The following is a 24,124-nucleotide window of genomic DNA, read 5'->3' as shown; positions in this document are numbered from 1 at the left end:
TTACTTCACTACATCACAGAGGTAAATATTGTACTTTTTACTGTACTTCATATCAGAGGTAAATATTGTACTTTTTACTTCACTACATCACAGAGGTAAATATTGTACTTTTTACTTCACTACATCACAGAGGTAAATATTGTACTTTTTATTGTACTTCATATCAGAGGTAAATATTGTACTTTACTGTACTTCATATCAGAGGTAAATATTGAACATTTTACTGTACTACATCTCAGAAGTAAATATTGTACATTTTACTCCACTGCATCTCAGAGGTAAATAATGTACTTTATACTTTGTATTAGTACTCTTACTTAAGTAAAGGATTTGAATACATCTTCCACCACTGCATTTTTTTAAGGGGTCACAAACCAAAAAGGTTGAGAACCGCTGGTTTAATCTTTAAAAAATGGAGGACAAGTACCTCAAAACTTTACTTCAGTATGTGTCCTAAGTTACTGATTGTGAACCTTGTTTTCTGTCCCTTTACATCCTTTAGTTACCGTTAGTCTCAGGTGGAGGTGTGTACCTGTTCACTGGCTGATGATTTATGCAGTTCATATGAAGCCATTCTTCACAGGCAGGTGGAGGAGGAGGAAGAGGAGAACCAGATCCGGATGAGGAATGGAGGGCAGGAAAAGTGCTAATGCAAAGAAAGCACAAACACACAGAGACACTCATGTTAATTAATGACACTGTACAAAATGAAATGACTCTCATTCATACGTTATTAGAGCGACGACATTCACACCAACCTCCAGAGAAGTCACTCCTGTGAGAGAATTATAATAACGAGGTATGAAAACTGTGGCTCGGAAGTTAGCAGCGTGTGTTCTTACTTATACAGACCATCAGTAATATAACAATATATTGGACGCGATATATACAAAACTATATAGTATATATATATATATATTAAACTATTGATGTATAATTATATTTCCCTCTGAGATGTAGTGAAGTAAAAAGTAGCAGAAAATGCAATTAACATCAACATAAGTACAGTACACTTGAGTACATGTACTTATTTCATTTCCACCACTTATTATCACATAATCAAGTGCACCAAACTGAACTCTGTCGTTTCAAATCACAACATAAACAAGTCTGAACACACAGCAGCTCATATACCTGTTTCTCTTAAATGTCACAGCTGTGCAGCCGAGAATATACAATCCAACACACACACACACACACACACACACACACACACACACACACACACACACAAAATTACAAATGTATGGCATTACTCCAGGCACACAGTGTGCTGTTGGTGTGGCCTTTTGCAGGCGTCCTCAGAGACGTGGCATTGACAAACCTACAAACAGTAATTGGGCCATTATGACTCCCTGCGATGGTATTGATTCCACTGTTTTTAGGTGCAGGCGGGTAATGGGTGTCTAGACGGAAGGGTTCATATTGCAGGCAGTCGGTGCCTGTGCAGCATTAGATACAGTAATCATGACTCAGGTGTGTTGTTTTGTGAATTTCAGCCAATTGTGAATGATGTAATTTAGCAGCACATTCTGGCTGTGATTGCACAGTATTTCAGCGTGGAGCGATGCTTTTGGGACAAACGTATAGACCAAGAGGAGCTCCGTATGGACGGAAAGGGAAAGGAGCAAACATGGAGATTTTTTTTTTTTCCAGTCCAATTATCACCAGAGTTAAAACTAATCCCACAAGAGCTACAATCTGTTCCATTACTTTGAAAATCCAGTCACCTGGAGAGCAGGAAGCAGGTGAGAGGGATCCCATCAGAGCCTCGCTGCTGATCAAAATCAAATATTACTGAGGCTGGGTTTCCATGGCAATAATGCGCTGCCCTCTCCATGACATTTGGGGGTTCAGCTGTGAAAGAGTCACCCCCCCCTCCCCTCTCCCTCTTCCCTCCTTGTCTGTCTGCCTTCTCGGTCCAAACGTGAGCAGAATAGATGAGTAAGCAGCGTCTCGGCCACCTTTTCACCTTGTGTGAATCTACAGGGTTGTGTGCACAGCTACAGGATTCTGCCATGTGTGGCAAACACACACTCTCCCTGTTCTGCAGAATACCAGTCAGGTCCACAGAGAAATGCTGAGGCCATCGATTGCTTTCTCCACGGGGGCACAATGTGCAACCCGTGAGCCCACAAAATGTCAATGGATATGAATTGTGTAAAGAACTCTTGATCCTCTAATTCAATATCGCAGGGCTTAACAAAAGGTCGTACTTTAAGGTGAAATAACAGCAATACCTTACACAGCCCCGTTCATTTATTCCACCTTTACAGCAGTGGGAATAATAGATTTGATTTACGTTATTTTAATGTTTTGCAATAGGACAGAACTACAAAAAGTGAACACTGCAAAATAACGTGCTGCAAATACATAAAAAAACAATAAAATACGAAACCATGCTGCAAATAGACAACATTTTTAAAAACAGAAAACACAAGCAGATACAAAAACACAAAGAAATACAGAAACGCCCTCCAAATACGGAAAGTGCAACAAAATACACAAACGCACTTCAAACGCAAGAAATGTAATATATAAAAACGTGATTAAAACACAGAAAACACGACCAAATACACAAAACGGTGCTGCAAATACACAAAAAACTACCATATACTAAAACGTACTTCCAACACAGAAAACGCAACAAAATACAAAAACGTACTTCAAGTTAAAAAAACATGCTTCAAATACAGAAAAACGCACTGCAATGAAAGAATTGCAACCAAATACAAAAACATGCTCCAAATACACAAAACCCAGAAAATACGATTTAGGTTTATTTAAATTTTCATATTTTGATTATTGCATGATTCAGATATTTGCTATACAGCTAGAGTTAGCCTCACAAGCAGTCCAATACATATAAACTGATTAAGTTAGCTTAAAGACTGAGCTAGCTTTAGCTCTCGCTCATTATGCTTCACATGTGTTTTGTCAAACTGCTTGTCTTTGGTCTATCTGCACGTGTTTCTAGCTGCAGTGCATTGAGCGCTAAAGGGCCTCCATACAGAGCAGCATTCTAACCAACACTTTCCCTCCTCACACCAGATCCATGCTGCCTTCCCACCTACTGCCTGAAATATTCATCTGGGAGAGTGCTGTCATGATGAAACACACATTTTAATGCTTACAAGAACACTGCCCCGGGCTCTTTTCACAGCATCAGTCACCTACCATCAAATCAAAGCTGCTTCTGAGGGCTGAAAGTACGAGCAGGCCCCGTACCATATATATATATATATACATACATATATATACATATGTCTATATACCACACTGAAAAAGACAAAATAACAGGATTGGAGTATAACAAAGATTTAGCTGTGAGCAAACAAGCAGGTATCGGCTCAGTTGTGCTGATGATCCACTTCAGCTCTCTGGTCCTTTGTTTAGTTTGTCGCAGATGTTCCTGCCTCCATGTGTGTGTGTGTGTGTGTGTGTGTGTGTGTGTGTGTGTGTGTGTGTGTGTGTGTGTGTGTGTGAGGGAGCGAGAGGGATGATTTTTTTTTTCTCACCGTGGTCTACTGATCTCCTCGCTACATTAGGTCGGGTCATTGCTGTGATTGCTGCCAAAGCTGCCAGTAAGACCAAATGAATGTCTCAGGAGGAAGACTGGGAGCCACCGTATGCATATAAACAACACAGAAAAGCTGGAAGCAGCTCTCAAAGCTTTTTGGAAACGCAACAACAAATGTACGGTATATATCATATCATCAGCTTTTAATGTACGCAACAAAATGTTAGATCATTCCAAATGTAGTTTAGCCTGAATTAAGTATTTGCAACAAACATCCATCCAGGTACATGAGCTCAAAACGTAAACATTAACAGACCATGCTGCTCTACTTTATATTCTATCTACATGTATATGTTTTGTTTTGTTTTTCTAAGCAGATGATCAGGAGGAAGATAAAATGCAATAAGTGGCTCTAATTTTAGTGGTTCTTCACAACCAACAGATGAAGGGAATGAAAAGGACTGTGGGTTGGAGGACAGTATAAATAAATACACAGAGGGCCTCATTCTGTCGGGTCCATTGTCTTTATAGTCGTACTATTCTGTTCGCAGACACTGGAGGGGGAAAGCTGTACAAACACAAACACACACACACACACACACACACACACACACACACACACACACACACACACACACACACACACACACACACACACACACTCAGTGGCTGGCAGCACCACTCATAGGTTCAAAAGTGTAAATGCATCCACTGAGCGTCAGCAGAAGTGTGTTTCGGATCTCTACCTGCTTTGTCAGATTGTGTCTGAAGTTGGAAGCAAAGTTCTGCACAAAAAAACTACCAAGAAAGAGAAAAAGCATCAGTTATTAGGAGCAACTGTCTGGCTGAGAGTCTGAACGGCGTGGTTGTCCATCAGTGTCCAAAAGTCTCCCCCAGAAACAAATGTGACTGGCTGCTTGAAATTCCCAGCGGTTTATGGTTATTAATTACGGCAATTCAGGCATCTCTAATCCAGGTGTAGGTGATTAATAGTAGTCTGAGAGGTGGAGGACGAGGCCTTCAGCAGGTCTGACGCTATAAATCTACACTTCTCAAGGAAAGACGCAGCATTCGGAGGCATCTCTGCCTGAAGTATTATCTATCAATCATGTGTTTTTTTTTTACTTTGCAAAGCTCTTTTGCAAACTTTTTTTTATCCCTTAGCTAAGTGTTGTAATTATTGATTTATTAGTGTATTTTCAGGATCAGCGCCACAGACTCTTGATTTATTTTACAGTAGTTTCCTTATGCTGAGCTCGAGGATGTGGGGAGAGGAATCCTGCTGTCGTGAATGTTTTTTTTGGGAAACCAAATGCATCTCAATGAAGATGAACGCGCCGCTTTGATTCCTCCCTAATCGAACTGAAGTTTGTTCTGTGCAGAAGTTTCTCAGGCACAACAACACATGCATTTTTCATAAAAGACAGATCATGGAAAGCAGTTCGGAGTTAGATAGCGGTGACATATTTTGTGCTGAACACACCATGCATATTTCATAACGAAAAGTGTTTTCTCCCCACCAGCTTTGTCGATGTGCGGACTCAGAGGACCCCGAAATATGAGAAAGTAGAGGTATTCATCTATTGTTAACCGTTTGTTTGGTGCATAAATAATAAACTTAAATCACAGTCAGCTTAAATCACACCGCCTGAAACAATATCTCATTAACGCTAATGGTGTTTTATTTTTATTATACTCACATTTCCATAAACTATAATCAGCAGAAAACCACTCTGCCTCCCAACAAAGAAAAAGTATTACTATACAGAAGATATGCAAAAAGGGTGGAAAGCTTTCACTGCATAAAAGATAGAAAGGTTGTAATATATTAATTTCATGCTTTTTAGGCTGTGTATTTTACCCCTAAACTAATTATTATAGAACACGTACTATTCCTAATAAACAGATAATGCACCTCAATTATCTTAAAAAAATTAAGTATTGTGAGCAAAACAAAAACAGTAAATACAAACAAAAAGTATTTTTGTCAATTTCTTGAGGGAAATTACATTTATTTTGCTTATTTTAAGTCCATATTTTATAGGAATTACTCCAAACTAAATTATTCTCATGTTAATACAGATTTTGCTCAAAACTAGCTTCTGACTGCTTGTTTTGTGATGTCTTGTTTTTCCTTCTACTATAATAAAATACATTCTATATGATGTTTACTACAATATTTATATTAAAATCAATGTAATACATTTCTATACTGTTTAATAATATTAAATATGTGATTTTAAGGGAGCTCAACCAAACCAAGTTGTATAAATTTCAGTGGAAAGCTGTCACAGTGACTGGCTACTACTCTGCTAAGCTAGGCTAGCTACGTTTAGCATGACTCGCTAGTTTAACGGTTTCTCTCTATTGTGATCGCATTTAGCTACCTGACCTCATTCAGTTAAGTGAATTAACAGACTAAATGACAAAGATGTTAGTTCTTTAAAATAGATATTTTCAATTACATATATTAGCTTCGTAAAAATTTGTGAATGAATTCGGTGTTAGCTTCAGCTAAAGCTAACCGTGGCTACTATTCCAACAGCTAGCTGTCACTTGAACTAACACTTAAAATACTGCGAAATGTTTTCACGTGAATTACACGTTTATGGCACAATATTACTTATACTTATGTAAGGTTTTGAATGCAGGACTTTTACATAAAGTGGAATATTTTCACAGTGTGGTATCAGCATTAAGGACCTGAAAAATACTTCTACCACCACAGTTAAAATGTATGCAAAACGTGTCTCATATTTAATGGTAAAGCCCCGTCTGCTGGCGGTGCAGCACAATCGCTCCCCGTCATCTTTCAACTGTCATGTGCTGCAGTTTGTCACAATCGAGAGCGTCCCGCCGACTCTCCGGCTGACAGCTCTGAGGCCCCACTGAGGGGAATCAAGTGCATTGTGAGCTCAAGCTATGTGTGCCATCTGAACCACACACACACACACACACACACACACACACACACACACACACACACACACACACCGTTCGCTGTGAAATATACATTTTCAAATAAAAATCGACAAAAGAAATGTAATCTCAGGGAGCCGCTGAGGCTTTGTCGCTGGAGAAAATTAATTGTTACCCGCTCTGCGACGTGCGTGTGTGACAGTTGTTGAATAGGCGAGATAATGGCTTTATCATCTCGCCATGAAACAGCCATATTGAAATAAGTGACAAGCGGTGCAACAGGAAGGGCACACGAGCTGCAGATAACAGACGGAGAGGAATCGATGGAATCGTGTTTAAAAAAGAGCGAACATCATCTGACAAGACATCAATTTTCAGTGTGTTGACAAGTCTCAGAAGTAAAGAGGATTTCAGAGCAGCCAGAGACAAAAGACAGTGAATTTAGCCCAGTTTATGGCCTAGTTGATGGTGGTTTGGTGGAGGGAGGATGGCTGGGAGTATTGGTTTTCTGTGCCACACGACTCTAATGCATCTCATTACAGAACCAGTCCAGATGGATTTGGTTTAGAGTGAGTATCGGGTCAGAATGAAATGCATTAGATGGACTCGGCAGCAGCCAGAGAGTCTGACTTCAAAATAAACTACAACAGCTTCACACAAGCACTTTATTTCAAGTAGTAATTGGAATTAAATTGAAATGTTTTACTAATTCTGAAAGGCTTAAACAAAGAGTATAATCAATGCATTAATATGTTGTAATGACTTCATGCATTTCAGCAACAAGGAAGTACTCTGACCCTATTATTATGCATTTTAACTTGCACATAGTCATTAAAGACGGGGTTTTAAAGACAGTTTAGGGGGTTTTAAGAGGTGAAAGAAAAAATTAAATTAAAAAAACATTTAAAAAGGTATAATTAAAGGAATGTTTTTGTGTTTTTGGTCAATTTAAACCTTTAACTGTGCACATAGTTTATTAAAAATACCGTAAAAAATTACAATCTGAATATTCCTCCCATAAATCCAATTAGAACCTTAATTTCATCATGATTAACAGGTAAATTAAAGGAAAAAATAAGGGCTTCAGTTACACAGTGAAGGACTTTAATGGATTTGTATTTCAAACAATATTCAGACATTTATGCCTCTAATTGCAATCGATTGAGTTATTTTAAATGGACTATATGCACAGTTGGAGAGGTTTTTAAAGGGCTAAAAAAGGGCTAATGGATTTAAATGTATTAAGGTATTTCAAGTAGACCATAAAGACATCATTTTAAGTTTAAATCCCTCAGAATTGACCAAAAACCACAAAAATGTATCTACGAAAATGATATAAAAAATACCACAACTACATCATTATCAATGGGATTTTAAGACACCAAATGAAAGGTTTTGGTTTCACAGTGATCGTTTGAGATGCTAGGTATTTATTGTGTATTAACTAACGATCCTGTATCTTATGACATGTTTGTGTCTCATTATACCATCACTGTCTGTACTTTGATGGATATTAAAGTGAACAAAGACAAGAATTTAAAGACAAAGAAAAAAGACAATGTCCTAAATAATTTGAGAACGTCAAATGTCTGCTAAGCATCATTAAAAAAAAAAAGACGATTTTCACTGATCTTTTCTTTGCGTTTGGCTTGATGAAATCTGAAAAAAAGGCAAAGAATGTGGGTAAGAAATATAATGGTTCAGGCTTAAAGAGAGTAGAAGAAGCTCGCTCCATATGAGCCGACTCACTATGACTTGTCAGTCAAACGATCCTGATAACACATTCGCAGCGTGTCAAGGTATCAACTCAAAAGGTGTACTTTTGATGTCGCCAACATCAAACCATGACCTGAAAACACACGAGCGTCTCCGCCTCGTTTGCGATTCCCTCTGGAGTTCGTCTCTCCTGGGCCCAAAAGATTTGACTCAGGCGTCTCAGAATCCGCCCATGACAACATAATGAGCAAACAAGGAGATAATAGACGATGGATTTTGGGGAGGATTCTGTGCTGCACACAGTCCCACCACGCACTTCAAAGTAAAAAGCACCCTATGTCCCTGGAGGAGTGTCTCGCTCCTTAAACACCACCTCCTCCCCCCTCCTGCCCTCTTCTTCCTCTCCGTTTCTGCCCCTCCAATTAAAAGGTCTCTGGCCTAGTTCTTGACAATCACTATAATGCTCTGCAGCTTCCCAGCTTATTGGTAGCCTGAATACAGATCTCCTATATTAATTCTAAATGATCTAATTTCACATTCGATTGACCTACGCAGTTACACAAGGACATTGTTTAGCTTAGTGCGATAGCTCAGATATTTTATGCATAAAAGAATAGTGCGTGAGGTTAACGACAAGCATAACTTTTTCTCTTTTTTTTTCATTAAATGACCTCAAGAGAAGAGAAACGATAACTCTAACTGCCAATGAAACCCTGGGGGGATGTTGCAGCTCCACTGAACAGGACTAAGGGCCCCATCGTTGCCAGAAACCATTACCCACTGAGGACGCTCCACCGCCACGGCCTCCGCCATGGAAATGAAATCAGTAAAATGGAAGGTAACTCGATTGCCCCCTTTGTCCTCACAGAGCACCGCTCAGACTTTTCAGGATCTTCAGATTTGACAGTGATTATTAATTAGCAGCCATTACGGTGCACAAATGCAAACGGATGACGTGTGCTTGTACGGAATCAACAATGCTGACACAGCAGACGTCTCACATACACAGTCGGCAGTGGAGGAAAGTATTCAGATCCTTTACTTGATGCCACACTGTGAGAAAATACTCCTGCATTCAAAACCTCATTTCAGTAAAAAATGTGCTTAAAGGATGACTAGTAAAAGCATTGATTGTGCAGTAAAATGTTCCCCGTCAGCGTTTTATTATTCTATCTGATGTTTCTTGATTCATATTCCTGCTGCTTTATGTGTACCTCTGAGATGTAGAGAAGTAAAAAGTACAATATTTACTTTTTTTAAAAAGTACTTTACATTTTTAACTGTCCGTAAACTGTGCCTGATATTAGAAATACATAAATCTTAGAGGGAGCTTCAACACGTTTTCTCCACTGGAAAGGAATCCTAGAGAGGCCCTCAACCCCTTTTCTCCACAAGAAGGGCACTTACTCACGTTTTCTCCATTATTTGGGCGCCTTAGAGGGCACTTCATCACATTTTCTCCACTGGAATAGCGCCCTAGAGGGCCCTTCATCATGTTTTTTCCATTTTTCAAACATGGGGGCAGCCAGGTTCACCAGCGCTGCGTTAGATTATAAAACATGTCAGATATTCTACAAAGCGTGGGCGCGAGGTGATAGCAAGTACTTTCTTGTTTTCCAGAGTCTGAGCGCTTCCTCTACATAAGGTCAAGACTTCTGATCATAACCTGCATACTAGTGTGTGAGCTCGTAAACACTCTCAGACGCACCCCTCTGGCTCCGTCGGTTAGAGCTGTCAATACCGCTCATGTCGTTACACGTCTGAGTGAAACTACAGCAGAATGTTGAATGACAGGTGAGTCATATCACCCGATAGAACACACTGTAAGAATCCACATGCACTGGAAACAGCAGAAGCACAGCCTTTACGAGAGCGAAGGCAAGTTGGAAGAAAGGGGGGAATCTCTCTCTTAGCCCCGAACCGCCTTCAAAAGGATTTCCATATGCAGTGTCTGTGCAGATCATGAATTAACCATGGTTGCAAAACAGATCTCTTGCAGTAGCTGCGCTACATGGAATATTGGTATGTAAAATAATGCGAATGATCCCCAGAAATATGTATGCATGAATAGTTGATCTGGAGTCGGTCTGTGCTTTTCTACCAGACGAATTAGCTTCAAATGTCATGAGTGGTTTGGTTAAATGAAACCCTTTCATAGAAGCATAATTGCACACAAAACAACATTTTCAGTGTACCCCCCCCCCCCCCCCCCCTCTATTCATCCACACACCTAGACACAAAAACAGTACAATAACATGTGTCCATTAATCTTGTTGAAACCAAAGCAAACAGGAATAAGCACTCTCTCAGGTCTGACGGGGGGGGGGGGTGTTGTGAGGGACAGAGAGACAGTGATGGCCGACACCTCGGGGGCCGGATGGACTGGTGGGTGAGCGAGGCGATGTGTGAGTGTTTGTGTCTGTCTGTCTGTCTGTCTGTCTGTGAATGTGTGTTGTTAATGAAAGAGTGGGAATAAGTTCTTCAGTCATCTTAGTGGATAGATGGCTGGTACACAGGGGTGGGGGCAGCTACAGCTCTGGAAAAGGCTTGTGTGTGTGTGTGTGTGTGTGTGTGTGTGTGTGTGTGTGTGTGTGTGTATGTGGGGGGCGACAGATATTTGCTGCGGGTGCATTTCAATACGCTCAAGTTCCTCCCTCCTTGTGTCACTGTTTCTGTTTATGTAAAACACAGACTTAAGAGAATTGTTTTAAGGATTTGTTTTTTTATCTCACTGATTAATGTCAAGAAGAAGAAGTCTGGTGATGTCCCGTATTTTACTTATTGACAATAAATCTCCTAAATCAAAAGACCCAATCCCATAATTGATCGTACTGGGGACCTAAAGCTTGATACGTCTTATTTCTCTTATTGACATCCGTAGAGAAAAGATAGAAATGTCCAACCCAGTCGCCAAAATAGAATTGTAGGTTTTCTGAAAATCTGATGTGTTGAATCTTGACGTTCTGAATTAAAAATACGTTTCATATCAACTCTTTACTCTCTGTCACTTTCTGTAATTCACTGTATGTGCTGTTCCTTAAAACAGGCCTCTACTGCCATCTTGTGTTCAACACATTAGCTCACATTTCTTCTCTATTACTATACACAGTGTCTGTCTATAGTACACATAGACAAATAACAGAAAATTAATTAATTGTTTGCATTATTTTTTTCCAGTTTCTCAAATGTAAAGATTTGCTGCTTTTCCTTGTAGTTATTTTACTAATTCTAATTTAAGTTTAATAATGTTGAGGTTTGGACAAAACAAACACTGTGAAGGTGTCACTTTGGGTCTTTTTAAAGGCAAACAATCAATCAATTAATGAAGAAAGTGATCAGCAGATTAATCCACAGTGAAAATAATCATTACATATTAATTCAAAATAAGCTCTTACTCAACCAAACACAACATCCTGCTTTTACATCAATGCACAATTAATAATAATATGATTTTAACTAGCACTGTAAAACAGTCACATGGGTATCTTTTCTGCTTTTAATACTTTAAATGCATTTTCCTGATTATACTCACATACTGTCACATTTTCAATGCAGTACTTCGACTTGTGATGTAGTATTTTTACAATGTGCTACTAGTAAAGGAGTATAAGTACAATCAGAGATTGGATGAAACTAACTTTATTTGCCCAAGTACTGTGCTTAACTACAATTTTGAGGTACTTTACCTGAGTACTTTACTTTAGTATTGTTTAGCAGACTCAGACTATTAACAAAGAACATAAATAAACTAATAAATTAAGATGTCCAGCAGTATATAAAGTAATTAAAATGAGCTCCACCATTACCAGCTGCAACATTAAAGTGATGAACACATAAAAGCATTCATTATTATAATATATTTTTCGGCAGGACCTATATTTTGAAGCTAATACTTTTGTACTTTTACTTAATTAACATTTTTTGAACGCAGGACTATTATTTGTAATGCAGTATTTTTCCTTTTACAGTGTGGTATTAGTACTTCTACTTCAGAGTACTTCTTCCACCACTGCTACAGAAGATGCTGCTGACTTCACCACTCGCGCATGCGCAGCGGCTCCCTCTCTCCTCTCCTGCTCCTCTCCTATGACTGACCGACAGTGACCTCAGTTTCTGCAGCAGCGCACAACTTAAAAGACAGCACACGCGCTAAATAATACCCCGCACGAGGAGGAGAGAGAGATGGCCGGCATATTCGGGAAGATCTTCGTGGGTATTTACGTGGAGATAAAACGGAGCGACGGTACGTAGACAGACACGCAGACACACTAAACACCGCTTCTCTCCATCCGGCGGGTCCGGATGAGAGAAGCTAACGTCAACGCTCACTGCAGAGGGCTGTTTGTGCACAGCTAACAAGCCGCTACATGCTCTCTTTTTTCACCGGGTTGTCGTGCGAGTGAAGCCTTTACAACGAGCAGAGATTATATGTTTAATATCGTGTTAATGTCGACTGTCAGTCAGGTAGACTCTCGCCGGCTTCCCGGCCCCCTTGGAGCGCGCTTTGCTTGGACGGGCGGGTCTCCGTCCACCTGTGCGGTTGTCCGGCCAAATAAAAAAATTAAAATAAAAAAAATGACACCTGCATTTTTTCTGGTTCCTCAGCAATCTCTCTCCTCTGCATCATGGCTAAAAAAACGGATGAGATGCACGTTATCACCTGCACTGCATCACCCAGCAGTGGCCTGTGCATCACGGGCTGATGGATGGGCTGCATGCATGGGGCCTCTCGCTTTAAAACCAGCTCACTATTACTATTATTATTAACTATACAAATGTGTGGATCAGGGCTGCCACGAGTCTAATTAACTGCCATTAAATGCAGCTCTTGAATGTGTGAATGACAGGAGGGGAGAAGTCTTCATCATCCATCCATCATGAGCCACACCCATTAGCATCTCAGTGTTCTTATACTAGAGGCAGGAATACAAAATGTTATATTTCATATTTTCTGCTATATGATGCATGATGATATGATCTGAAAATGATATTCTAAGCGAGAGACGTGTTCTGGTTCATGGCTGTCTGCCTCCTGTGATTTAAAGGCTAAAGCAGCATTTATTTATATATATTAATATATATATATATAAATATATATACATAGAAATATCTTACAACTCTCCGGTCCCGTGCAGCACTTGAGCCGCTACCAGCATCTCTTTACATCCTCTCACCTTGCAGGACGAATACACCAGGCCATGGTCACGTCACTGCACGAGGACAACGACAGCGTGACGGTGGAGTGGATCGAGAACGGAGACACTAAAGGGAAAGAGGTATGAGCTAGCTGCCTCTCAACTTCCTGTGTTATGCACCTGGATGTCCTCTATAAAGCTCGGGTTTGAATAGGAACAGCTTCCTAGTCTCAGTGTCGAGTGTATCGCAATAAAGCGGCCTAGAAAGAGCTGGAATTAACAGGCAACGTGTCGCTTTAGGCCTTCAAGGAAAGAAGTAAAAAAAAACAGCAATGTAAGAGCCGATTACAAACGTTTGTACGGCAGCGTAAAATATATTAAATACAGTGTACTACATGGAAAAAGTAGGCAGGTAGTCACTAGAAGAAGAGAACTACACACTCTTATTTTTGCACCATACAAACAGACATTTTGAACATTTTTAGATGCTTGTGTGTCTCCTCTGTTTTGTTTCTTCTTCTTCTTCTATAAAGAGCCAAAGTCATGACATCACTTCCTGTCTTAGCCTCTGTTCCACTAGCTCCCTGAGCTCGATGCAGAATCTCATTCAGCATTTCTTTCATCGTGTCTTTCTGAAAAGAATGAAGCATGTTCCTGAGGTTTACTTTCCATTATTCTAAGACAAACGTTTGCGAGCACAGGCATGAAACTACAACTCCCATGAGGACAAACTACAAACGCAGCAGCATGGGTACTTTTGTTCATAAACTAAACCTGATCGAGAGAGCGACTCAACGTAGTCTTGAGAAAGGCCCCGTTCTGAGGTTGTATTTTTAGTTATTAGAATCGTTACAAACGTCAATGGGATCTTGAATGAGGTTTTCTTACTCCTGGAACAGAACCTGGAAGTTCTCGTTTCACTTCTCTATACTCGGGTCGCTCTCTTGCAAAAGAGATCTGGAGAATTGCCTGATTTGTGTCTTTGTTTCTGCCTCAGATCGATCTGGAGAGCGTCTTCGCTCTGAATCCAGATGTTGTTCCAGATGAGGAGATACCGCAGAGTCCCGAAGCTCCTCTTCCTCCCTCCAGTGTTGCCAAAACCAGCAAACTCCCCAAGGTCCGCTCCTATCGCTTATCAATCCCTTTTTCTGCTACATGACATGTTTATGGATTATTATCCTCGACAGACAGAGAGCATTGGTTTACTTTGCTGGGGACATTTTGCACTGGAGGTCTGGGTCTAAGCTATAGGGTATTATTATAAGCTACTAATATTATTAATTAGCAAGCTCCTTTTTGTAAAATAATTAGTTAACCGTTTGTCATAACCTTTCTTTTTATTTGTGCAACATTGCCGGAAGAATTAAAAGTTCAGACAAAGGCTGATAAATAATAACACATACTTATATATGCAACTATAGCAAGTTTTGACTTTAAGCTTTTTGTGCGTTATCTATAATAATAATAATAACAATAAAGGTCCAAAAGGATGTCAAATTGCAGTTTTAAGTCTAGAATCTTACCCTCCACGAACATACAAAAATGTTAATATTGAACCCGGTGTTTGGTGCTCGAGAGGCAGAATGATTGCTTCACATGAGTTCCACCAGTTAAACAAACAAAAAGCAGTATGATGAGCATGTGTTATTATTTTATGAATGCTTCGTAGACCTTCCTGCTTTTTGGACCTTTTCCAATCACACGCCTGATTACGACACATTTACACAATGACAGATTATTGAATTGATTAATAGATAACTGGAGTTTCAAACCGAGTGTGACACTATTAGAGATGCAACATGATCACAGGTTTATATTTGTGTTTTTTTATATTTATTTTATATTTGCTCTTGTATTTAAATGAAGGATACCCACTGTTGTAGGTAATCGAGCAGTGTTCTTGAACAATGTCGGTCTTTTTAACTCCGATGTGGTTTCTGGTTCTGTCTCTTTGTTCCGTTTCTACTTTCAGACCAAACGGATTACAGCGATACCTAAACCTGAGAATCCTCCACGAGAGAACAGAGGTACGTTTCATTTCAATCACTCACTCTCAGGTACTTTAAAACACTCAGTGCCCGACTGCCACAGTCCTCACAGACATGATGCACATGCTTTGTGTCGTCTGTGTGCTCCTCAGCTGCAGCAGTGGGAACCACCCGGGCCCGACCCAGCCAGCACAGCCAGGCTGCAGAGCCGCCCCCCCCGGCCATCGCACCCCAGTCTGCACTCAACCAGTCGCTGCTGCAGCAGCAGAACGGTAACAGAGAGTCTCTCCATCTGGATCACACACATGTCAAGAGGTTTAGTCCCGTCCTACAGGCTCTTGCTTTATCATGTCTGAGGTACATGCAGGGTGGTGGTGAGTTGTTGTTTTCTGAGAGGACACAACCGGTGATGTCATGCTCCCGCACAGCTGCGAGGGCGTCAAAGGCTCTTTCACAGTCGCTCACTGGGTTCGGCTGCTGGACTTTGACTCAGACCACAGCGCCTGTTTTAGCTTCATTGGCATAAATGTATGCTACCGTGGAAATAAAACACATCTACTGATTCATTACTCAGAAGTCTACATTTGAAAACTGCAGTGCAGAACCACTTCTGTGGATAAGTCTGTGTTTTTTTTACTGTCCACAATCAACAGTGAATGTTTCCCTCTTGGTTTATGAATGTATCTAAAGCAGGATATTTGTCTGTGCCATAGAGCTCTGTTGTTGACCAAAAGTGGCATAATAAATATTAAGATGCTTTATTAAGTAAACGTATATGAGAGAGTAAAGAAAGACTCTGCTACATGTATAAAAGTCCAGCATTCAAACTTCAAGTAAAAGTATGTAAGTATCATCAGAATGTACTACAAGTGTCAAAGTTTCACGTCACTATATTTTGCATTTTTTCGGCGCTGCGTTCGCTGTTTTTGTAGCTTCCTGTTGGATGTTTGCTTATGATCTGGTTTCTGGTAGCTACGTTTTTATAGAGGTGGACGTCATAAGTGATGATGAGGGGGATTATTTTTGTGCTGCCTTTAGATCATTTAGTGTGTCAGTTGTGATCATTTAGATTGTTTTGCTCTTTCGTTCTTTTCCAGCACGGAAAAAATCCAACTGTGTGAAGGAAGTTGAGAAACTGCAGGAGAAACGAGAGAAGAGACGACTTCAGCAACAAGAGCTCAGAGAGAAGAGGGCACAAGTGAGGAGCGCGCGCGCACACACACACACACACACACACACACACACACACACACACACACACTTATACATACAGTGTAAACACACAGCGTCCGAGTTTGGGAACTAGAGTCAATGTAGAGACAATGTAGAGACAATGTAAAGTCAATGTAGAGACAATGTAGAGTCAATGTAGAGACAATGTAGAGTCAATGTAGAGACTATGTAAAGTCAATGTAGAGACAATGTAAAGTCAATGTAAAGTCAATGTAGAGACAATGTAGAGACAATGTAAAGTCAATGTAGAGTCAATGTAAAGTCAATGTAAAGTCAATGTAAAGTCAATGTAGAGTCAATGTACACACACACAACGTTTACTGTCTTTTTTGGGAGTACGTTTCATTTGACACTTCTCGTTTTGTTTTGTTTTTGTTCCATTCCAGGAAGTGGACGTCCAATTACCAAACTATGAGATCATGTGTATGATCAGAGACTTCAGAGCCAGTCTGGACTACCGGCCGCTAACCAGTAATGATCTGGTGAGTCTGGTACATCACTTGTGACGCAGCTAATAGAAAACAAGTGTCTCATTTCATCGAGTGGAGATGTGAGGACGTCTGGTTCTGGTCATTTCCTCCACCATCTCCAGTTGGAACACATCAGATATTTATGTATGAGGAAAGATGTAGATGAGAATGAGATGTTAATTAGAAATGAGTTTGTTATCATCAACTACAAACAAGCTTAATCTCTAACCCCACTAGTCATTACAATGTCATGCTATGGAGTCAAACTTTCTTAAAACCCACATAACTTTATTTTACATTTTAGTAAAGATCGTCAGGTTGAATTTGGGGGAAATGTTTATAAAATGATGCACCAGACGTCTAGAATAATTCATAGAAAACATTCCAGTTTGAGCTTCAGTGAAGAGCTGAAAAACAAGCCGAAACAGAGTATTTGTGAATCTGTCAGCGTGAGAATAAGTTGAGTTTTTTAAAAGCTACTCGAGAGGAAATAAAAGTGTTTAAATGTCTGAATGTACAATTCATCTTTACCTTTTGATGTTTCAGATTGATGAGCACAGGATATGTGTGTGTGTACGTGCACGTCCCCTTAATAAAAAAGGTAAAAGTAGCTTTACACAAACAGAGTCACGTTCTGTCTGTTTTCTTTGTAATAAATTGGTTCTGTAAACGAGTCAATAAAATCTCTCTGTAGAGCTGACGATGAAGGATTTGGACGTGATCACGATTCCCAGTAAGGACGTGGTGATGGTCCATGAGCCCAAGCAGAAGGTGGACCTGACCCGCTACCTGGAGAACCAAACCTTTAGATTCGACTACGCCTTCGACGAGAACTCCACCAACGAGATGGTCTACAGGTAATGTGTGTGTTTATTAGGGACGTCCTGCGAAAGGAGGAGACTGCAATGATCTCCCATGATCCCACGCTTCCTTCACAACGTCACCAACGTCTTTTGTTATTGTTTTGGTAAAAGTACATATTTGCTCTTCTTCTCTCAGGTTCACCGCTCAGCCGCTGGTTGAAACCATTTTTGAGCGAGGGATGGCGACCTGCTTCGCTTACGGACAAACAGGAAGTGGAAAAACACATGTGAGCGCTTTGAACTTGAGAGGAGTTTAGTGGTGTTAATGCTTTTCTCCTCTTCTAACTAACACGTATCTCCTTTCAGACGATGGGAGGCGACTTTTCAGGGAAGAACCAGGACTGCTCTAAAGGGATCTATGCACTCTCTGGTTGGTTTCTCCCATTAAGTTCCTCTCTGTCGTGACTGCTGCTTACTGCTTGTGACTGAATTTAAGTCTCTTTTTTCATTTCTTTCCTTGTGCAGCCAGAGATGTTTTTCTCATGATAAAGAAGCCAAATTACAAGAAGTTGGATCTTCAAATCTTTGCCACGTTTTTTGAGATTTACAGCGGGAAGGCAAGTGTCTTTTAAACGTGATTACTATTGAATTTATTTAATAAGAGGACTGAGTTTGTGTCGCCTCTGAATCTTTTAATGCAAAGATTGTGAGCCGGTATTTATGAAGAGTCGCAGGGTAAGAAATCTGTTTTGACTGGCCACAAATTCACAGACTGGCGGTTTGTGGACTACGGAAGCCTTGAGTTCGGCATTTTGGCCGTCGCCATCTTGCTATTTGCAACCAGCTAACAGAAGTGACCATATCTGGACTGAGGAGGAGTGTAGCCCCGCCCTAAAGCATACCCTGCTTTATGGTCTATTGAAGAAGACTTGAAACTAGAGATTGAGAGCATAAACTCATGTTTACAATGTTTACTGAGGGAATAAATCAAGAGAGAAGTAGAGTCATTTTAGACTAGACTTCTATACAACCAGAGGAGTCGCCCCCTGATGGACACTAGAGAGAATGCAGCTTTAACACATGAAGCATAGGCTTGACTTTTCAGACCCAGAGGTTGCCGCTTTACAGGATGCAAGTTAAATATATAGTCATTTTGTCTTTAATTGTTCTTGTATAGTTTTTAATTTCTATTCTTGTTTTAGTTTTCTTCTGTGCTTCTCTTCCCCTCTGGGGATCAACAAAGGCTAATCTTATATTGTTATCCTGTATAAAAAGGTGTTCGATCTGCTGAACCGCAAAACCAAGTTACGGGTCCTGGAGGACGGGAAGCAGCAGGTGCAGGTGGTGGGTCTGCAGGAGAAGGAGGTGAAGTGCACCGAGGACGTCCTGAAACTCATCGAAGTGGGAAACAGCTGCAGGTTCGGACGCCATCGTTTAAATAAAACAAGACACCAGGAGCAGAAGTTGGTTCCCGGTCCTCGATGATAAGCTTTATGTGTCTACGTCTCTTTCAGGACCTCGGGTCAGACCTCGGCGAACGCTCACTCTTCTCGGAGCCACGCCGTCTTCCAGATCATCCTCCGCCGGCGGGGGAAGATGCACGGAAAGTTCTCCCTAATCGACCTGGCGGGCAACGAGAGAGGAGCCGACACGTCCAGCGCCGACCGCCAGACTCGCCTCGAAGGAGCCGAGATCAACAAGAGCCTGCTGGCACTAAAGGTCTCCTCCTCGGTTGTGAAAGACTTCCGGTGCATTAGTCGCTTTACTGGAACAGGGCAGTCAGCTGGGATGTGAAAGGCTGTTCAGTCACTAAACACACTGGAGAGTGTAGACTGTATCTGACATCTGATAAGCATGAAGGCTGCAACTCAGGATTTAAATTCAAATAATCTCAGTCAATTGTTTATTGTATAAAAACGTCAAGAAAAGGAGATAAATACAATTCCACATGTCACAAGATGCTTGTTTTGTCCAAAACACCGTCCAAAACCCCAAAATATGAATTTAATATGGTATAAAACAGCTGAAACAAGACACTAACAGAGTTAGTCGACTGTTCCAATAACAATATGCTATGCTATGCTATGCTATGCTATGCTATGCTATGCTATGTCTGTCTGCAGGAGTGCATCCGAGCGCTGGGCAGGAACAAACCTCACACTCCGTTTAGAGCCAGCAAGTTAACTCAAGTGCTGCGAGACTCCTTCATCGGAGAAAACTCCAGAACGTGCATGGTGAGACCAAAGTAGAGCCGTGTGAATATTACTGCAAAGCTCCAGCAGATTCATGAATTATTGAAAATGGGATAAATATTTCTCTCAATGTTTCCCTGCACAGATTGCAACCATCTCTCCTGGAATGGCGTCATGTGAGAACACTTTGAACACACTGAGATATGCCAACAGGTACAACTGATTCTTTTTTTAAAAAAGATTTAAGTTACATTAATGTCTGAACAACATGACACGACCCTCTCTCGTCTCCTCGTCTCGGTTCCTAGAGTGAAGGAGTTTGGGATAAGTCCTTCAGACATTCCCTTCTCCCAGAGCGGAGGAGGAGGGAGTCGCTCTGAGCTCTCCCCTTCTTACGAGTAAGATCCATTTATACTACATTTATCATCACTTCTCTCCACAAACAACTTACCACCATACTGCCATATGACATGACCCATTAATTACCACATGTTGTTGCTCCCTGTCCACTCAGAAGTTACCCAAAGTCACTTAGAGCTGTAGAAATAGATTTCAGTCGCAGGCTAATATTCCATATCTTCCTTATTGTCAATGAATCCACTGAAAAGACCAAAACTAACAATGAATGCATCCAGTAACATGAAAGCCTCTTCTTCCTCTTGAGCTACAGAGCTCCATTAAACACACAATGTAGTTTATTCTGACTCAATCCCACATGAACCGTCCTGCTGCCACAAATACTCACTAGAGGAGCAAAATGTGGATTCATCCGCCACTGAAAATAGTCCCCAACAAATGCACTATTTCCTCCAGTTTGAGACGAACGCGTTGATGGTTTTGGTCTTTTTGTGGGATCCGTTCACCCGCCTTGTCCTTTAAAGGCTGACTTGGTATTTATTTTCTTTGTCTAACTGACTTAATAACTATTTCTGTGAGACGTTGTCATGGCTGAATGCTGAGATGAGGCGAAAGCTACAAGCAGCTAGCAAAAAAGAAACGGATGATGATTATTCGAGGTCCTGCCTCCCTTCACCTGGGACTATTTAATCCATTTTAATATTCATACAGACACCGTCACACACTTCTAGTGGCTCATAAGTGATGATTGAGAGCAGTTATTGTTGCATAAGTTAGTGTATTATATTTTGTTTTAGGAAAATGCTGCATCCAGTGCCTTTTAAAGATAACTATTAGTGTTATTTGTCTTAAAAAACGTCTGTGTTTAATGATGGCCACCAAAGTATATTCAGTAGATTTTAGGATGCACATTGACTCAGGGTCTAACATCACTTAATCCCTCAGTTAGTCGAAGGGATGCCTTTTTTTTGTTTTTTTTGCATCAACAGTTTTCTCCAGCGTTCAGTATTTGTTGATGTTGAACTGCTTTTATTTGTCCAGGCTTTACTTCTCCTCACCCTGCATGCAGTCAGTCTGTATTGTTTGTTTTTCCCGGCATGAAATGAAGCATCTTCACCCTCATCACGTCTGCACACTGCACGCAGCTCCCGACCTTTTCTGCTACGGGAGACACCTGAGCTGTAGTTGCAACGGTCCTATTGTTATTTTAAAGGGTGAAGGAACTCACGGTGGACCCCGAAGCGGAGATGGACATCCGTCAGGGAGGACACGTCAACCAGCTGGAGGTGCTGGAGGCTCAGTGGGGAGTCGGGAGTTCTCCGCAGAGAGACGACCTGAAGCTGCTCTGTGAACAGAATGTAAGACTAAGTCAGAACTTCATTCTTGTCACAGTGTCTCTGACGTTAAAGTACTAAACATGGCTGTGTTCTCTGCAGGAGGAGGAGGTTTCCCCGCAGCTCTTCACCTTTCATGAAGCCGTCTCTCAGCTGGTGGAGATGGAGGAGCAGGTTCTGGAGGACCACAGGGCCGTTTTCCAGGTACAGTCCACATTCTAATGTCCATTTTAGTTTAAATTTCCGGCAGATTCTAATCCTCTTCTTCAGGCTCATGTCTTAAATTATTAAGTTCAAGCAGCACTGGAAGTGTCTAAACTGTCGTTACAGGAGTCAATCCGCTGGCTGGAGGACGAGAAGGTGCTGTTGGAGATGACGGAGGAGGTGGACTACGACGTTGAGTCGTTTGCAACTCAACTAGAACAAATCCTGGACCAGAAGATTGACATCCTCACTGAGCTGAGAGGTAAAGATCATTCGGTCGTTAAATGTTGAAGCTTCTTTAAGACGGTCCAGAGCCCTTAAAGTTACTGTGAGGAACTTTTACCTGGTCCTGAACCAGTCTCAGTTTAGTCCTGATCCTCTATGTGACCTCCATTAGTAAACGAGACCATCAGAGAGAAGATGTTCTATTTCTATAGAGTTATTCTTAATGCTCGTCATCGGTGCCGCCGGGTCGGATTCTGGTGAAATCAGATGAAATCATGCAGGTTCACCAGAAACTCCTTCAGCTCAGACTCCAGCAGAGACCGGTCCACCGTGGACAGACCCAGATCCTCCAGCAGAGACCGGTCTGACCAGAGGAAAGCTCAGCTCCCGTTAGAAGCAGCGTCTCCTCCTCCTCCTCCTCCTCCTCCTCCTCCTCCTCCTCCTCCTCCAGGAGCAGAGCTTCTCCTCTCTGGGATCCAACACCGACACCACGCTGCTGGAGACCCAGGACGTATTGCTGGACCCGCTGGAGGGAAGGGAGGCACGAGAGAACCAGAATTGAGAGGGGCAGACTGTCAGACCCTGCTGCAGTAAAATGAGAGGTTTTCTAAAGGGAGTCTGGTGCTCAGAGACACTACCACTTTAGTCCACAGGGGGCGCCAGAATCAACACAAAATAAAAGTTCCTTGTAGTAACTTTAAGTGCAGTACTTGAGTAAATGTACTTAGTTACATTCCTCCACTGGTAACCTGTGCTGTGATATGATTCTCTCTTCTTTCAGATAAAGTCAAGTCTTTCCGTTCTACACTCCAGGAAGAGGAGCAAGCTAGCAAACAGATTACCCCGAAGAGGCCTCGTGCTCTATAGACGCACATAAATTATATATTTCACTGTAATATTGACTCGAGAAAGATGAAGGAGGTCGAGAGCGGATCTGGCTCAGCTGTGATTTTACAACTTAACTGTCTTCTGTGCGTTCGGTCTCTCCTCCACCTCTTTGCTGTACAGGCTGCCGTCGCTTCCCATCATGCATCTGTCCATCTGTAACACCAGAGAGCGGACCGTCTCTGCTCTCCCATCCTCCCGTGAAGTGTGTTTACAAGGTTGTTTTTATGTGTGATAAGTCACAAGTGCTTCATTATAAAAAGAAAAAAAGTGAATAATTATGTTTTGAATACATTTTTATAGAGTCAAATCATAGCTTATCCTCACTTTGGCCAATTTTATAAAACAACTTTTGCCATTTTGTGCAATATTTGGAGGATTTTATTCCCGTTCGCTCCCCTTGTTTCAGCTCAGGGGTGAACGGGGCACGTTGTTTGTGTGTAAAATGAGCCACTGTGTGTTTGTGTTGATACTGTATGTAATATATGTTTGATTGAGAGAAAGCTAAAAACACAAAACTAACCCTGCATTACATTAATTGACCTAATGGGGGCACTATAATCAAAGATTCCAGAGTGTCCCAAAAAAACAATTACTGAAACAGTCATTTTTCATTTGCCAAAATAAAGAGTCTACTTCTTGTTGCTGTACTTGTTTTATTAATTATTAATGTTTCTGTTTCAATGGTTTGTGTGAAAGTTTTTGAATTTTTTAGATGAATCCTGTGTTCTACAATTTAGTTGCTGCCAACAAATCCAGTTAAAAGACCAAAACCAGTCAGTCAATTTATTATTGATAACTTTTCTACCCAGTCTGTGGCTCTAAGCCTGAATAATGTTCGACATAAAGTCTCAAAAGTATAGTGATTTCCTCAAACTACTGCACTTTTTAGCGAATGTTTTGTCAAACTAGGGGGGATAAGGCATTTGTTGGGGACTATTTTCAGCTGCGGATGAATATACCAGTGGTGCTCTGGCGCACTGATTCCAAAGGAGGAGCACTTTCAAAGCAATGATTAGCTCAAATAATGTATTTTTTATATTTTAATATAATAAAATAAATATATATAATTTGATTAAAAAAATTGCCACATACTGTGCATAAAAGGGGGATTAATATTACTAAAAGATTGGTTTTTCTCAT

General features: G+C 41.0%; 1 protein-coding gene and 1 long non-coding RNA gene across 2 annotated transcripts; one reads left to right on the top strand and one right to left on the bottom strand.

The window, feature by feature from the left end:
* Positions 1–540: 540 nt before the first annotated feature.
* On the bottom strand, positions 541–21,882 carry LOC137869215 (uncharacterized). Its single transcript, XR_011102267.1, has 3 exons — positions 21,799–21,882; positions 21,562–21,678; positions 541–646 (listed from the first exon to the last, which is right to left on the bottom strand). It is a non-coding gene; the product is annotated as an uncharacterized lncRNA (long non-coding RNA).
* LOC137869214 (kinesin-like protein KIF2A) lies at positions 12,240–23,622 on the top strand. The gene is made up of 21 exons (XM_068706458.1): positions 12,240–12,398; positions 13,337–13,431; positions 14,288–14,407; positions 15,263–15,317; positions 15,431–15,550; positions 16,376–16,476; positions 16,898–16,993; positions 17,528–17,582; positions 17,676–17,838; positions 17,981–18,071; positions 18,151–18,214; positions 18,310–18,401; positions 19,060–19,202; positions 19,299–19,503; positions 19,908–20,018; positions 20,122–20,189; positions 20,285–20,374; positions 21,547–21,691; positions 21,770–21,871; positions 21,998–22,133; positions 22,878–23,622. Exons 1-21 carry the CDS (start codon positions 12,338–12,340, stop codon positions 22,961–22,963), a joined length of 2,199 nt encoding a protein of 732 aa, XP_068562559.1. The 5' UTR covers positions 12,240–12,337; the 3' UTR covers positions 22,964–23,622.
* Positions 23,623–24,124: the final 502 nt, after the last annotated feature.

The sequence above is a fragment of the Cebidichthys violaceus genome, unplaced genomic scaffold, assembly GCF_023349555.1.
Source record: "Cebidichthys violaceus isolate CVI_PGR_0920_01 unplaced genomic scaffold, fCebVio1.0.p SCAF_12, whole genome shotgun sequence".
NCBI lineage: Eukaryota > Metazoa > Chordata > Actinopteri > Perciformes > Stichaeidae > Cebidichthys > Cebidichthys violaceus.
Note: the sequence above shows the minus strand (reverse complement) of the source record. Positions and strands in the feature narration are given on the sequence as shown.

Bases quoted from the DNA above. Each gene is read 5' to 3' on its own strand.
- LOC137869214 (XM_068706458.1), top strand. From the start codon at position 12,338: ATGGCCGGCATATTCGGGAAGATCTTCGTGGGTATTTACGTGGAGATA. The intron at 18,072-18,150 runs GTGAGCGCTTTG...ATCTCCTTTCAG, and splicing joins CAGGAAGTGGAAAAACACAT to ACGATGGGAGGCGACTTTTC. The intron at 20,019-20,121 runs GTGAGACCAAAG...TTCCCTGCACAG, and splicing joins AAAACTCCAGAACGTGCATG to ATTGCAACCATCTCTCCTGG.